Source organism: Saccostrea echinata, unplaced genomic scaffold, assembly GCF_033153115.1.
Source record: "Saccostrea echinata isolate AGI-Se365-2 ecotype Australia unplaced genomic scaffold, CSIRO_AGI_Sech_v1 ptg000054l, whole genome shotgun sequence".
Taxonomy (NCBI): Eukaryota; Metazoa; Mollusca; class Bivalvia; order Ostreida; family Ostreidae; genus Saccostrea; species Saccostrea echinata.
This window is the reverse complement of record NW_026889803.1, coordinates 41,542,509-41,559,238: the sequence shown is the minus strand read 5'-3', so window position 1 is coordinate 41,559,238 and position 16,730 is coordinate 41,542,509. Positions and strand designations below refer to the sequence as shown.

Sequence of the window (16,730 nt, the reverse complement as noted above, 5' to 3'; positions counted from 1 at the left end):
GGCATTAAATTAAATTTGTACATCATAATTCATGATCAAGTTTTAATCCCCTGTTTCTGTGATAAATAATGATTGAGTTTCAAAGTAAAGTTCTTTTATAATTATTTATTTATTTAACTAGAAATATTTTTTTTAAAAATCAAGTATTTTTGAATAATCATTTTAGCAATAAATACTTGCAGTCAAAACCAATTTTTAAATCATGAAATAATCTAAAGTAATATTTATTATTATCATTTATTACATGCATATTGTATTTTTAATATTCATAATCTAGCTATCACAGCTGTTTGCATATCCCCTGGCTAGTTGAGGTCAAACTGCAGTTGAACAGTTAATGATAATTAAGATCAGTAAACATGTGTTGTATTATAGTAGTTAATGATAACATATCTTGACATCAGTTTAAGCTGCTATAAATAGCGAAAGGGGCCAGTTTCCTCACATTGTATAGAAGTTGCACTGGACAAAACATATGTGTAAGTGTAAAATTTACTTCTGTAAGGATAAAAAAATCATTCACTGTTTTGTTTTTGTAATATTCATAAATTCAGACTCATATCAATCTAATATATGACGAAAACCCTGAAAAAAAAGAGATGTTGGAATTTTTTAAAAACATAATGATTAACACTTGAATTTCTAGATACTTTCAGTAATTCTAGTCTAAGAATTTTAGAGTAAATATCAAAAATAAATTTTGTTCATACCATTAATAATTAAAAAAATTATTTTTATAGTCCAAAACATGAAGATTGTTTCCATTTTGTTGGTGTGTTTATCTGGTTTTGCCGTTGTCTTGGCTAGAAGTCCCCCCTGCCCCTGTCCTAGGATTTTAAAACCAGTTTGTGGTGAGAATGGCCTCACGTACAGCAATGCTTGTCTTATGGAATGCGAGTAAGTAACTTTACACGTGAATAAACATTTTACTTTTCTTTCTGATGAAAGCTTTTAACCAAACATATATTAGGATAAGAAAAATGACTACGAAAATTATTGAATATTGATAATGAAAATAAAAACCTAATGACAAACGTTACTTACATTAAGTTATGATTCAGAAATTAAATACTAAAATGTTGTCTTCTAGAGGCGTCAAGCTATTAAGCTTTGGTGAATGCCCGCGTCCAACAGTATGTACAGCCGACTATAGACCTGTATGTGGTGTGGATGGGGTAACTTATGGAAACGCTTGCGGTGCTAAAGCAGCGTAAGTATATTATTCACAGATTATGACTTATAATCTTTTATCAAACATCATATCATATCATACCGGGGTATTTTTTGTTAAAAAAAAAATACTATCTGTATTTAAATGTTAACTTTTTAGTAAATACTATTTTATGTCATGAATAGGAATGTTGAAATTGCATCAAAAGGAAAATGTCCGAAGCCATGTGCTTGTCCCTTCATTTTGAAACCTGTGTGTGGTGTTGACGGAAAAACGTACCCTAATGAGTGTACTGCTAAGTGCGAGTGAGTATACCAACATTGGCATTCATCATTGGGCCAACAAAATGAGCTTTGTTGGCCTAACGTTGGGCCAACATATTGATGCTGACTGGGTAGCCCTATAATAAAGTAATTTCAGTAGTGTTTGAAAATTGATCCTCGTTTTATTTTTGTTACTTATTTTACCATTCTTTTAAACAGAGGAGTTGATGTCGCTTCTGATGGGAAGTGCCCTTGTGTTTGTACGAAGGAATACAACCCAGTCTGTGGTGAAGATGGAAAAACCTACCCTAATGAGTGCAGTGCTAAATGCGAGTAGGTATTCGGTATTTAACACTATTTTGCTTCACAGATTTGCATCTTTTGAAAAGGATGTGTGTTTCCTTTGTAGAACACTTGATGGTTATTATGTTCCCCAAACGAAGTTTGGGAACATATTGTTGCAATTGTGTTACAGTATTTCATATTTGTTATTAAAAAATCTTTAATAGGGTTAGAAAAAATGCATATTGTTACACCTAGTGCAAGTGACGATTGACGATAGTCTTCTTTTCTCCGAAAAGTTCTTAATGGCACTTGTAAAATGGAATATATATAGCATATATAACGATGGTTGCATATTGTCGAGTTTCATATAAAACTTTTTACGTGTAGGGAAGTGAAAATTGCAACTCAAGGAGAATGTCCAAAACCATGTGCGTGTCCCTTCATTTTCAAACCTGTGTGCGGCGTGGACGGAAAGACGTACCCTAACGAATGTTCCGCTAAATGCGAGTAAGTAGTCTCGTTATGTTGACTTTCAGTGTTGAAAAAATTCTTATCGTCAATTTTTTTCTGATCGAATGTCTTAATCTTTTAAAAAAAAAACAATTGAAATCTTTTAACAGTGGAGTCAAAGTAGCTTTTGAGGGCAAATGCCCTTGCATTTGTACGATGGATTACACACCAGTCTGCGGTGAAGATGGCAAAACTTATTCTAACGAGTGCCAAGCTCAGTGCGAGTATGTATCACGAACCACTGTTTCTATAAAGAACATATCTTATATTCTTAAAAGCATATTGTATGATTCCTCTAGACAGATGATGGTTTATAACAGTGTCTGACAACATTAATTGTATACCCTCTAGGAATGTCGCAATTGCTACACGTGGCGAGTGTCCCGAAGTCTGTGCTTGTCCTTTTATTTTCAAACCTGTGTGTGGTGTCGATGGAAAGACATACCCCAACGAATGTACTGCCAAGTGCGAGTAAGTATTCATATAATTTTCTTAATTATGAACGAATATTAGACTCTTACTATGATTTTTTCACTCATATTACTTCTGTTATTTTAAAACAGTGGCGTTGAAGTGGTTTCCAAGGGGAAGTGCCCCTGTAAGTGTACTAAAGATTATAACCCAGTGTGTGGAGAAGATGGGAAAACTTACTCTAATGAGTGCAACGCAAAATGCAAGTATGTACATATATATCTATTTCCAGCATAAATGACTTTTCACTATCGATTTTAATATTCAAGGTCTTAAAACACTAAAGTGCATATTAAATTAAAAAAACCTTCCTGATTGATGGTTAAAAATGATTTTTTTCTTGTATAACGGTCTTGTAGAATAGGCTTTCTCATCTAAAATCCTCCACCCGAAAAACTGGCTCTATAGAGTAGGATTTTCCCCGGAAAATAGTCTCTAGAGTAGGATTTTTCCCCACTGAAAATGACTCTAGAGTAGGGTTTCCCTACGAAAATCGCATATCGGATTCAATTTTCTGGGGGAAATCATACTCTGTGTAATTGTTATAAAGTGCGATTTCACCCAGAGCCAATATCTTGGCTGTACTTATGTATGAGGGGGAAGGGGGCGAGATATTGTTACAGGTGTTCCTTTTTCAAAATATGCGACCAGTTCCATTGAAACATGTAGTATGAAAATAGCTGACGTTGAATTGAACTAAAAATGGGTTATTTATTTCTAAAAATTGAAATATTGGAAAACTTATTCAAGAGAGTATTTCAAATCCAATATTACACCGCTGGGATCGAGGTGACATATTCTTCGACTTGCAAAAGCAGTGTTTCTTGTTTTGTTTTTTGGTTTTGGCTTTTTTTCCCCTTAATTGGAAGAACTACTCTATTCAAATACTCACAAAATGGCCTAAAGAACCTATCAATAACATAAATTTTAGAATTTTCTAACACACTCTTTGTAAAAATGACCGATTCATAAATGAAATACTGGACCTTTAGACGGCAAAGTAATTTCCAAATCACTAAAGGTGGCCTGATATACATTTTTTAAAGTTCGTGAACAAACACGTACCGCTGCGCCGAGTGAGGGAGGTGAGACGTCGAGTCTCACGATTTTTTGAGTGACTAATTTAACAGTTTCCTATGAGTTAAAATTTTGGGTTAAGACTCGATGATTTAAACTATATATAATAAGATTTCATTCTAAATTCGACAATTCTTGAGTCGAAAACCCTCATATTTCCATTAAAACATCAATTGACTTTCATATAAACTTTTAGCCAAAATACTGTCGATATGATTTAAGCATTGATAAAAGAAGGGAAATCCTACTCTGAGAAAGAAAGAAAGAAGGGGAATCTGGCTCTAGAGTGAGATTTCCCCTAAAGTAAATCGTACTCTAGAGTACAGATTTCTGGGGAAAGCTGGCTATGGGAGAAATCCTACTCAACATTAACACCGGTAAAACCATGGTATAATCTATTGCACTCTAAATGACCTGCATTTAATTAAATGAAATTCATTATGGTTATTCATACCATGTTAAATAAGCTAAATATTGAAAACTAAGTCATAGCCTTGAATATGTTTTTCATAGCATAATTATTTAAATTTAAAAAATTAACAAAAAATTTTACAATTTTGCTACGTAGGCAGATGATACAAGTATTTTGTATTTAATTCTTAACCCCCCCCCCCCCTAAAGTATAGAGAATGAGATGACAGTAATAATAATTGTACTTAAATCTTGTCTATAAATAGCTTATGAGTTTACACAAAGTTCATGACTAATTTTACGTTGCAAAAATAGCCATTCTCGAATCATATTTATGAAAGAAGTAATGGTAATTATGGATTTTTCTCTCACGATATCAATTTTTTGTTGACTATATTACACTGATATTTTAATATATATGTCTTCAGGGATGTGGCTGTTGTCAGACCAGGAGAGTGTTGATGAACAGAAAATTCCGTGGACAACAATACAGCTGTGTGATAATTACTTATTGTCTGGTTATCTATTAATAAAACAATTTTTTGCCAATCAATCAGACTGTTTTCTTCTCTGAAATTTACTAAGCTATTTTAGATGTCACTTGATTCAATCAGACAGCCTATTACTATCTGTTTTTGTGCGTCGTGCGTAAAATTTTCACATTTTCAACTTCTCCAAAACGACTGGGCCAAATTCAATCTCAATCACACTTGCTTACAGTAAATGTTTTGCAGTATTCTAATGAATGAGCAATACCTTACAATTCCAAATTGCAAAAATATAACATATAGGTACATCAGTTTGATTTACTGAAGATTATGGAGTGATAACTACATTGGAGCACGTTTAATCGTTTACACACATTTATACCATACAGTATTATCCTATTCGCACCTCCCTCCCTTCCGAGACAGTCACTCCTTGAACCTTGACAATGGGGCCATGAAATTCACAATTTTGGAAGAGGCACTCTTGCTCATCATAACTATTCACTTAGCTTATTTACTTAATACCCAGGAGAAGAGGAGAATTTTTTAAAAGTAAATAATGCATTTTCACTATATTTTCAACAGAACCCCGCCCTAGCACCAGATTTTCTAGATCAGTTTGGTTCAGGTCTCAATTCTTATTTCAATATTGCCAAGTGCTTGACTGCTTGATGTCCAAGAATTAAAGAAGAAGATTTTTAAAGATTGCATTAATTTTGATGGTTTTAACCCCACTATTGAGGCCCCAAGGCAGCAGGGGCCATGGATTTCAAAATGTTTGTTCCCATTTACTCATAGATACTACATGTATATGCCAAAGTTGGTTTAAATTAGATCAGCGGTTCCAGAGAAGAAGTTAACGGACAACGCATGACGACGGACGAGAACGAATGGCGATAGGTCGCCAAAGTGACTCAGGTGACCTAAAAAATTGAATGCAATTTTCTAATTTTCTTAGATTACTAAATAACGTCAGCGAAAATTATCATTTGTTGTCCACTTTCAGATATTTTAGATATAGACGTTTATTGATCTGTATATTATTCCCATTGACATGAAATTTTCTCTAAACTAATTTATCTTCATTCCATCCAATTTTTTCCCCCAAACAAAACACCCTCTTTGATTTAATCACAAGCCTGTTAGACAAAGCTAACAACTGGAACTTAACGTTGTTTTTAAACTGAAATTACAAATATTCCAACCAATCCAAAATATAGTTACTATATGCAGTGTAGCAAAATGTTTCTTAGACATACCATTAAAACAGTTAAGGAGGCTGGGGGGTCAACAAATTAACCATCAGATATAACTTAATTTTTTAGATATGATATCTTATTAGCTGTCAACTATCATTTGGCAAACAAAAATTTCATACATTTTAGTTTTAAAATTTGATCATTTTTGTATATCTTTATATGGAGCTCTTCTTCTAAAGGAGATCAATATAGTCTGAAAATGGCACAACCACCCAGCCCTCTTAAACCATTGAGCAAAGTGATCATTTATATCTACCAAAAATAAAACGTCGATTTGAACACAATAATTTTATGGAAGAAGTTATTATAGGAATATTTATTCAATACTAAGACATTTCTCATCTCCAAAAAGAAAGAAGTACTACCTAAAAAGATATATATATATATATATATATATATATATATATATATATATATATATATATATATATATATATATATATATATATATATATATATATATATATATATATATCTTGTTTCCAGAATACATGTATATCAATCGCAACTTTTGGGATGTCTCCCCGCTAAGCTCGGAAAAACACCTCGAGGTTGTTTTTCCGCTTGTTGGAAAGGTCCGAGAAGTTGCAGTTAAAGAATGTGTAGTAAAACAGCTTGCTATAACACAGAAAGATGTCTTCTTATTGCATTAGCGCTGAAAAATCCCCTTCTTCATCTGCCGGTCTCAGACTGTGAGCTCTGAAACCAAACATTGATGGCATACAATGATCTGTTGTTTCTTGTCTTGAGGGTCTTGACTCTCGACGTTGGGCAGAGACGAGTGTCCATTAAAAGTTGTAGCTTCTGTGGTTTAGTTATTTAATTGTTATGAATATTATATTATCCATCTAATGATTCTAATAATTAATCTTATAAATGCATAAGCAAGGAATGTGATTGGACCCAGGTCTGTTTTTCACTACGTTGGTTGTGTAATTAACGAAATTACAGGTCTTATTGCTTTAATAAATTACTGAAAAAAAGAAGTCTTATTGATAATCGAGTGTGTGAACATATTGCTTTTTGTCAGAATAAAACAACACCAGCCTAATCTTTTAAGTTCAAATATAATTAATCAGCGAACGATTCATGTACATCTAAGATACAGAGATTTGGCGCGCAGTAAACACAGGGACATTCATTAACCTAAAACTTGACGAGGATAGATAATGATAATGATTAACAAAATATGGTACAACTAGCTATTCATAAGAAATCAAATACTTTAACAGTTAATTGGATTTTCTTGCGGTATACTACTATTATTGTCAAGACCATCCTTTTTTCTGTATAAAAAGCAGTAATATCAAAGGCAGAAAGAATATAGGGAAAGTACACAATTTGTTATCTGCGAGCCATATTTCATTAAGAAAACGCAGAGATATAAATCTAAACTAATTGGATGAGAGATAGGTTCTGACTTCCTCTCAAAAGGTAAGTTAATTTAAAACGTTTAAATTTTACTTTAAAAGAAAAATATGTATTTTCATAAAGCATTTTTTCCCAAAAATTTAAAGAAGATTTAAAGATTATTCAAAAGATAAATCTTTAATGTGATATTTGTTGCTTACTTTCCGAAATTATTTAAACCTTTACTTTACATAAGGAAATATACAATATTCTTCGGAAACAGATTGACAGTGATCTGTCGGATCAATCTTGCGGTTCGGTTTGAAGAGACAGTGAGAGATAGAGACAATGAACCTTCACCGTGAAAGCATCATACTATTATTCTTCCTTAACTGTACATTTCTTCACTTTATCAGTCCCCCAATCCATTGATCATTATATTTTTATCAAGATGATGTGGAATGCAAAAGCGGGGGAGTCTCACTTAAAAAAAAATTGCGAGAACTATATACTTAACAATTATTATTACGATTCATTCCTACTTTGATTCGATATAATTATCCCTTTAAACTCGAAATAAAAGACACCACAGAGTCTGACACATCTGTTTCACAGTTGGATATATAAGTAGAGAGAGCCATTAATGGCAAACTAACAACAAAACTTTGTGATACATCTGATGACTTCAACTTTTCTTTCGTCAACTTCCCTATTTCAGAAGTAATACACCATTTTCACCTGTACATGGAGGTTTTGCTTCCCAGCTAATACGATACGCGTGAGCATGTTCTACGTACGAACAATTTCTTAAACGAAGCAAGCTATTAACAAATTAGTTGATGATAAAAGGATATTAACAGTCTCATTTAAACTCAACATTTCGCAAATTCTATGGTCGATATAATGACCCTGTTAGCAAATAAATCTACAATCAATCGTTAAGTCGAATGGTGACTGACGTTTTTCATACAAATTGTTAGGCCATTATTTTTACACTGAATTGTCTACGGATTTTTCCGTTTGCCCGGTCATGACAAGGAGCACACGGCGGGTGTAAGCGGTAGACAGTGGATGTTTACTCCTCCGATGTTTTTGGAGTCCCGTGTTTGCTCTGCTACCAATCTGTATTGTTCCAATGGACTTTTTGCGTAACCGCTGTTCGTTAACTATAAAAAGTTAGCTTTATAAAGGTGACCGCAAAAAATGTAGAATTTTGAACATCAGAGAAAGTGTACAATTTCTTAACATTTTAGAAATTTGATATTTGCGTCATTGACAACCAAAATAGGTTCAAATATACATGTACTCTTCAAAAAAGAAAACGCATAATAGTAATAATACCCTAAATAATACACGATAGTTTTGTCATACATTTTTTTTAGATGGATATGATTCATTCGAGTAAAATGCATTTATTTTTTAACACTATTGTTAATTTGTCAGCCATTCTACAAAACTGACGGACAAAAAGACCTGATTTTGCAAAATGCCTAATTTTTTTCTTTTTTCACTTCTCATTTGTTGGTTTCTAATGCACATCCTTCGGGTGCAAACGGACTATCAAAAAAGGGATATTTTGATTCTGAAAATTGACGCTATTTAAAAATGCTGCACGTTGCATATCGCAAAAAGGAAATTGGGCAACTGGAAACGGGTGTTCCACAGTCTATAATTGCAAGAGGTTTTAATGTTGCACAAAGCACCATCTCTAACCTATAAAACAAAACCAACAGAATGGTACAAATGATCGCCAAAAATATGGCAGACCGTGAGTGACATCAGCAGCACAGGATCGCTTCAGTGGTTTGCGTAATTTTCAACAACGTTTCACAATGACATCCTTTACAGCATTATCTATCCCTGAACTGCATAGAATATCAAACAAGACCGATTGCAATTGACTACGGAATGCTGAAAAGATCGCCAGAAGACTTATTCATACCATTGTTCTGACCCCACAACACCGCAGATTTCGACTTCAAAGGTCTCAGATCAACAGAGCAACACCGATGAACAGTTTGGTTTAGCTACTAGTCCAAATTGTTTATTGCAAAGCCTGATGAAGAATCAGAATGCAAAGGCTTTACGCTTTACAAAACACTGCCTCCGGGAGGTTGATAGATTTGGTGGTGGTAGTGTAATGACGTGGAAAACAGTATTAGGTACAAGTAGGACTGATTTGGTCCGAAATTCAGTTAACAATATGAAAAAGCACGCAATTTCAAATTATTATGATAATATAGAAACCTACTTGGAAGACTCAAGTAAAAATAACAAAAAGTTATATTGGAAATTAATGAAAGATTCATTTAATATTAAATTATCTAACGAAATACCACCAATACAAATATTTAATGACGGTTTAAGACAATTAGCTTATTCCGATTTAGACAAGATTGAAGCATTAAATTCGTATTTTTCTTCGATTTCTTCTATTGATGATTCTAAAGAAACACTGCAACAAATGTACTATATGTGTAATGACACACTATGCAATATTAAAATTGATGAACAAGAAGTATTAGACATAATATCAATACTTTCCGTGAACAAAGCTATTGGTCCTGATTGTATTAGTCATAAAATGTTAAAATCCACTCTTTCTACTGTTGTTAAACCACTTACTATGTTATTTAATAGGTCATTGTCAGAAAAAGTTTTTCCATCGTTTTGGAAATTAGCACATGTTATTCATCTTTTCAAAAAGGATGATCCCTCTGTGGTTTCTAATTACAGACCTGTATCGTTATTATCCTGTGTTAGTAAAATTATGGAGAGAATAATATTTAAACACGTGTACAATTATTTTCATATTAATGATTTATTTTATCGATACCAAGCAGGATTCCTGCCTGGTCATTCAGCTGTATATCAATTACTAGAAACGAATCATAGTATAGTTCAAAACATAGATGATGGTAAATCATGTTGTATGGTTTTTTGTGATCTTTCAAAGGCTTTTAATAGAGTATGGCACAAAGGTCTCATTTTTAAATTAAAAACTTAAAAATTAAAAACTGGTATATCTGGTGATCTTCTCCAATGGTTTTCCATTTATCTATGTCAAAGGTTACAAAAAGTTATGTATAAGGATCTGTTATCATCAAAACAAGATATTTTTGCAGGTGTACCTCAGGGTTCTGTTTTAGGACCACTATTATTTCTCATTTATATTAACGATGTTGCTGAAAATATGATTTCAATGTGTAGATTGTTTGCGGATGATAATTCCCTTCAACAATCATCATATACATGTAATATATTAAATATGGAATATAAACTGAATCATGATTTACATAATTTGGAACTATGGTCAAACAAGTGGCTTCTTAAATTCAATCCATCCAAAACAAAGGTCGTTTATTTCAGTAAGAAAAACATTTCTGTTATGCCTAAGCTATTTTTTAAAGGCGATAGACTGGAGTGTGTTCCAGTCCATCGCCATTTGGGTTTACTATTGTCACAAAATCTTAGTTGGTCAGAATATATTGATGGTGTTGTAAACAGTGCTTATAAAAACTAGGCCTCTTAAAGAAATTGAAGTTCAAAATGAGCAGAAAAAACTTATCAAAATTGTATATTTCGTTTATCAGACCTATGCTTGAATATGCTTCAGTTGTTTGGGATGGCTGCTCTAAACAAGATTCTGAAAAGCTTGAAAAAGTACAATTAACCGCCGCTAGAATTGTAAGAGGACTTCCGATTTTTGTGTCTAGAGAAGCACTATATTCTGAAACTGGTTGGGAAACTTAAAAAACCAGGCGATATATTGCAAAAATGACAACTATGTTCAAAATTCACACGGGAAGAGTACCTGAGTAATTTGCATGATATTGTCCCCAGTAAGCGTGAGCATGTATCCCTATACAATACCCGTAATAAACAAGATTATATTGTTCCAAGGTGTAGATTAGAATTATTTAGAAACTCTTTCGTACCTGATGCTGCAAAACAATGGAATTTACTAAAAAGTAAAACAGAGGTTAGAGAAGTCATCTCAATCAAAACATTCCGAAAAAACTTGATAACAAAAATCAAAAATCCACCATCATACTTCTCTTTTGGTAAGCGATACACCAATATCATTCATACTAAGCTAAGACATTCCTGTATACTAAATTATGATCTTTATAAACGAAACATTATAAATAGTCCCTTATGTTTATGTGGAAAAAACGAAGATGTGTACCATTTCTTTTTTGCATGCAAAAATTATTCTAATGCAAGAAGTACTCTTTTTAATCTCTTGTTCACTCTTGAATTGGTTACTTTTGATATAAATCTATTATTATGTGATGATGTTAATTTGCCTTTACAGATAAATAACAGTATTTTTGCTGCTGTTCATAAATTTATTGACGAAACATGTAGATTCTCTAGATGATATGCTATTTAATTGCTTTTTCACTTGTAGTAATTGTATTATTTTTCTTCTATTTTGCATGACAAATTGTTATATATAAGGAGAGGAACTTTGTAAGTTTTAAAGAACTTGTTTCCAATCCTTTTGATGTACTCAATAAAATATGTTCAAAACAAGAAAGATTGAAGTATATTTCTACAGATAAATATTCAGTGGTGAAAAATGAAACGCAAGATAACTTTTCTATTTACCATGCCTCCACGTGCTAGTCACTTCATAGTCACATTTGCGTGAATAATTTACCATATCTCGTTGTAGTCTCGCTAGATCTCGCAAGAGCTACTGTGAGAGCTACTGGGAACTCCTCGGATTTATAATTTGCAGCGAAAAAAAAATGTTCCGAACACATTAGTAGGGGGTGACACAGCCACATACGGCTCGTTTGACAATCGCATTCTTGCAAAGCCATAGCATCCTATTCAGCCTTGACCATATAAATCGATAGATTTAAACCCCATTGAGCATGCATTGGACAAAATAGATAGGCATGCTCCGCCAAAAACACTAGCATCCCCACACTCTGCAACAGCTGACTAAAGTTCTATACTTAGGGTTGGTTAGCGTTCTCATACAGTTTTAAATATACTTATTTGCATTCTTTAGGTTGTCAATTTAGGCTATCATTGGTGTCTGTGGGGGTATAACAGATATTGATCTTTAATGACCTTGAACTGTCTCTGATTCTAATTTTCTTTTAGTGATTATGACATTTGGACTTTAGACCTATTGCTTACCACATTTTTTAAAATTATTAATACATCATTTTACTAAATAATCTTTATGTTTATAATGTGTCACTTTTTTGAAGACTATATATATATATATATATATATATATATATATATATATATATATATATATATATATATATATATATATCCGGGTATCAATTTTTAGCTCTACTGGTCAGAGATCAGATGAGTTTATGCAATATTAAGGTGTCCATAGTCCGTCCAGCTGTCTATCTTTCTGTCTGTAAACAACTTTTCAAAACGCTACTCCTCCTACAGTTTTGGTCCAATTTCAATACGTCTTTCTACATCAGTACACTACCTATGATATATAAATCTGTATATCGGTTTTTGATTTCTAAAACGGTGTTGCTAAAAATAGAAATGTCTGTGACGTTCTTTCAAAGCACTACTCCTCCTACAGTTTTGATCCAATTTAAATAAGAATTGGTACACAAGATACATAATTTTATTAAACGGTTTTTGATTTCGACTTGTTGCCATGGTTACTGAAAATAGAAATTTCTGTGAAATTTTTTCAAACGCTACGCCTTCTACAATTTTGGTCCATTTCCAATAAGACTTGATAAACAGGTACACTATAATAAGATACATAATTCTTTTTAACGGATTTTGATTTCGACAAACGGTGTTATCATGGCAATAACATTTAAACCCGATAAAACTTTACTTTGATCTTATACTTTCAGGCTTATTTAAAGGGAAAGAACATACTTTTCCAAAGAAGACTGAGGTTTAAAAAATGGAAAACGAAACTCACGGCTCAAACGAAAGTTCAACAAATACTACTGAACTATGGGAATCCCGTTTTGACTTGATTGGGGTATTTTTCTTTGTGCTGACAAGTGTGGTGGTTCTAATTATTAATGGAGCAGTATTTGTGAATCTGATTAAGGTTTACTCCTTGCATGAAAACACGTACAATACTCTTGTTATGTTTCTCTCGGTTTCCGATGGGATGATCGGATTATGCGCTTTCATTGCATCTTTTCGGTACATCTTACCTTATATGAATGTGTATATATCGTGTTTATCATGGTATGGCATTCCAATTAGCATCAATGTGTCTCTTACACAAATAATGATTATCAGCTTTCACAGATATCTTTACATAAAAGAAAGCATATGGAACACAAAATTATTCCATGGACAAAAAGTCTACTTCTATCTTATTTTTGCGTGGATTTTAGGTATAGTCCTTCATATAATAATTCACTTTACAACCTTCACTTCGATTGAATGTCAGTTACACAAAGTTTCCTACCCCAAACTATTTGCCATGGGCATAATAAATAGTGTTGTTCTCGTTGGAATATTTTTCTTTTATTTTCTTTCGTTGTGTTGCATATTTGAGAAAATCAAAATCGTTAAGAATGAAAATCAGTCTGATGACCAGTATAAAAATTTTATGTTTATGCGCAGAAAAAAGATTTTGAATTCTATGCGTTTGATAAGCGTCCTGCTGGTTACTCTGGTCATTTTTAGGGTTCCATTTAATGTAATAGCATTTATCTCGGAAATGCCACACATTTTAGATAGGCTGATGAAACTTTTAATTCTCAGTTATTCCATTTTGAATCCCATCATTTACTGCTGGAATATTGCAATTCTCAGGAAAAAAATTAAATCGTTTTTATTTTCTTCTTCTCCTAGAACAGTTGTGTTCCACCTAACAGAGGTAAAAACGTCTGAATAGAAGTATGCAGCATATTTTTCTGTTGCTCTTTTTCCGATTCTATCATCAGGGGGGTTTACCTTGAAGAAACTGCGCAACACGACTTGCGTTAACACTACACTCTATGTAAAGATAGTTCTAATGCTGTTTTTGAGGTCAATACGATGATTTTGCAACCTCGAATTATAACATTTACTTTGCCTTTCAGGCTCGGTGAATATTGTATTCCTCGGGTAGCTAAATCATCGTATTGACCTCAAAAACAGCAATAATTGTATAAAACAGACTAAAGAAAAAAGTGAGCTGAAAACTTCGTTAAAGACTATAAGATCATTATCATGAGATGCTCCTTTTAGCTCTGAAATAATTTTTTTTTTTTTTAAAAAAAGATACATGTATTTCTGCAATATTTTTTGTTGCAATCGCACTCAGAAAAATTGCATTTTGCTCTTTTACGTATTTTTTGTGTGTTGCCAACAGAGCATAAGGCGGACATTTTTTTCGTCCGTCTGTTTGTCTGTTCGTCCGTATTTCTGGGAAAAAGACTTTCACAAAAATACCTCAGACAACAAATATGTTCTTTAATTGTGATCCCCTACTTTGTTGCATTGCTAATTTTTCTGTTTAGACGCTTAATCAGATGTTCTTTTTGTCATATTGTACTGTGTTGATACATAATATGTATTTTAGTACTATTCATTTGTTTTGTCTATGTTTTTTATTGGTGCTTTTGTAGTTTACATTAAACTGTTTACATTTTATGTGTTAAATTTATGTTTTGCATATCGGTATGAAGATTAACTGAGTCCCAATCCTTAGATTAGCGAAATTAAAGATTTATATACATGAATAAAATAAAGCATTTGACATTTTAAACATAACAAGAAGTAGGAGATTTTACAGAAAGAAATATAAAACATCAACAACCCAGATGCATCACAAAGTAAGTAAAGATTGCCTATTGCGTGCACTGTTTTAAATAAACAAAATAAAAGTCTTATGATTTGAAATTAACCAGGAATTGTCACAACAACGAATCAGAGAACATCCCTAGTAACTGCAAAAATAATGTTACAGACACTGGTCGCAGCAATACCCAGGAACTTCAGTATTATTCACAACAAAAAGTTATATATAATTTAGCGTTCACGTCAACAAATATATTTTCTAAATATATCAAGGAATTATCTTGGTTGTCTTCAAAAATATGAGCCAGCAAAAGTTGAATCATTTCTTTCGTGACCTTGAAGCTTGGGATATGACCTTGAACAACTGTTGTATGAAGTACAAGGCGTATAAGCTATTATATTCTGTGGCTTAGTATGAACTGGCTACAATAATTTCAACCCCAGATATAAGACCATGAAATAATCGAAACACACTACACAACTGTATGAGAAAACTAATAAGTAATTACCTTTTATGATCCGAAATGTGTGTAATTAATAGAGAAAAAGGTGTATCTTACGTTGATATTTTGAGAAAAAGTCACTGAGAGCAGGTCTGCTCCAACCCAATATTTTGATATAATGTGTAGAATGATAATATCAATGAAATATTTGAATATCGTTATGGAGCAGGTTTGCGCTCTATACACTATATAGTAAAAATTGAACACATTTTGTCCTCGTTCTGAAAAAAATCCATATAGTTTGTGACGTAATAGGAACAAAAATTACCAATAACCTACTACGAAGAAATATTTTTGTCCCCCGCTTTCACTGAAAGTGGGAGATTTTAATTTGGGTCTGTCTTTCCGTCCGTCCATCTGTATTTCTGTCTGTCTGTAACACTTTCGTTTCCGCGCGATATCTCGAGAACCCTTTGAGCTTTCGCAATGAAATTTTGCATAGCAACTCCGTATGGACTAAAGAAGAACCCTATTGATTTTGAGGTCAAAAGGTCAAAGTTCAAGGTCGTAAATTCACAAATTCCGTCTGTGTGTAACACTTTCGTTTCCGGGCGATATCTCAAAAAGCTTTTGAGCTTTTGCAAAGAAATTTTATACCATAACTCCCTATGGCATCTCTCGTCCCTCTCAAAGTGTCCCGCCCCGTTTTTTTTATTTAGTGTATATTAACAGTCGCTTGGCACTATTTTTTAGCACAGGGGCATGTGGAGAGTAATTACGTATAATACAGGTTGTCGGCCGACTTTATATTCTAATTACATCTATTAGAACTGTTTAGTAAAGGCTAAATTAGACAATATGTATTGTATAAAATTTTGACAATATCGAACGTGAATATAAACATTATGTGTGACCTAATGTTTGCATTTTATCAGACATAACTCAATGTGAGTTCAGTCATATTATGGAAATGAGTAGATCAACTTCTTGTTACATAGTCAAAGAAGCATAACTCTTACAACATTATCATTACTGACTTTTGAGATTACCCTTTTGAAATAATTTGCTGTATAATCAAGTGCATCCGTGGTGTAGTGGTATGATGCTTGCTTAGCAATTGAAAGGCCCGGTTCAATCCCCGGATGATTCTCTCTCTTTTTTTCTTTTTTTCTTTTTTTTTCATTTACTAAATGATACTATTCAACATGTGAAATGAGAAAGTTATGTCGTCTGGCGGCGTGTAC

The 16,730-nt window shown here is 32.9% G+C and overlaps 1 protein-coding gene across 1 annotated transcript; it reads left to right on the top strand.

The window, feature by feature from the left end:
- The first annotated feature begins 748 nt into the window (after positions 1-748).
- Positions 749-4,694, top strand: LOC133204888 (serine protease inhibitor dipetalogastin-like). The gene is made up of 9 exons (XM_061340630.1): positions 749-897; positions 1,091-1,210; positions 1,357-1,476; positions 1,654-1,767; positions 2,107-2,226; positions 2,340-2,453; positions 2,581-2,700; positions 2,793-2,906; positions 4,617-4,694. Exons 1-9 carry the CDS (start codon positions 749-751, stop codon positions 4,648-4,650), a joined length of 1,005 nt encoding a protein of 334 aa, XP_061196614.1. The 3' UTR covers positions 4,651-4,694.
- The last annotated feature ends 12,036 nt before the right edge of the window (positions 4,695-16,730 follow it).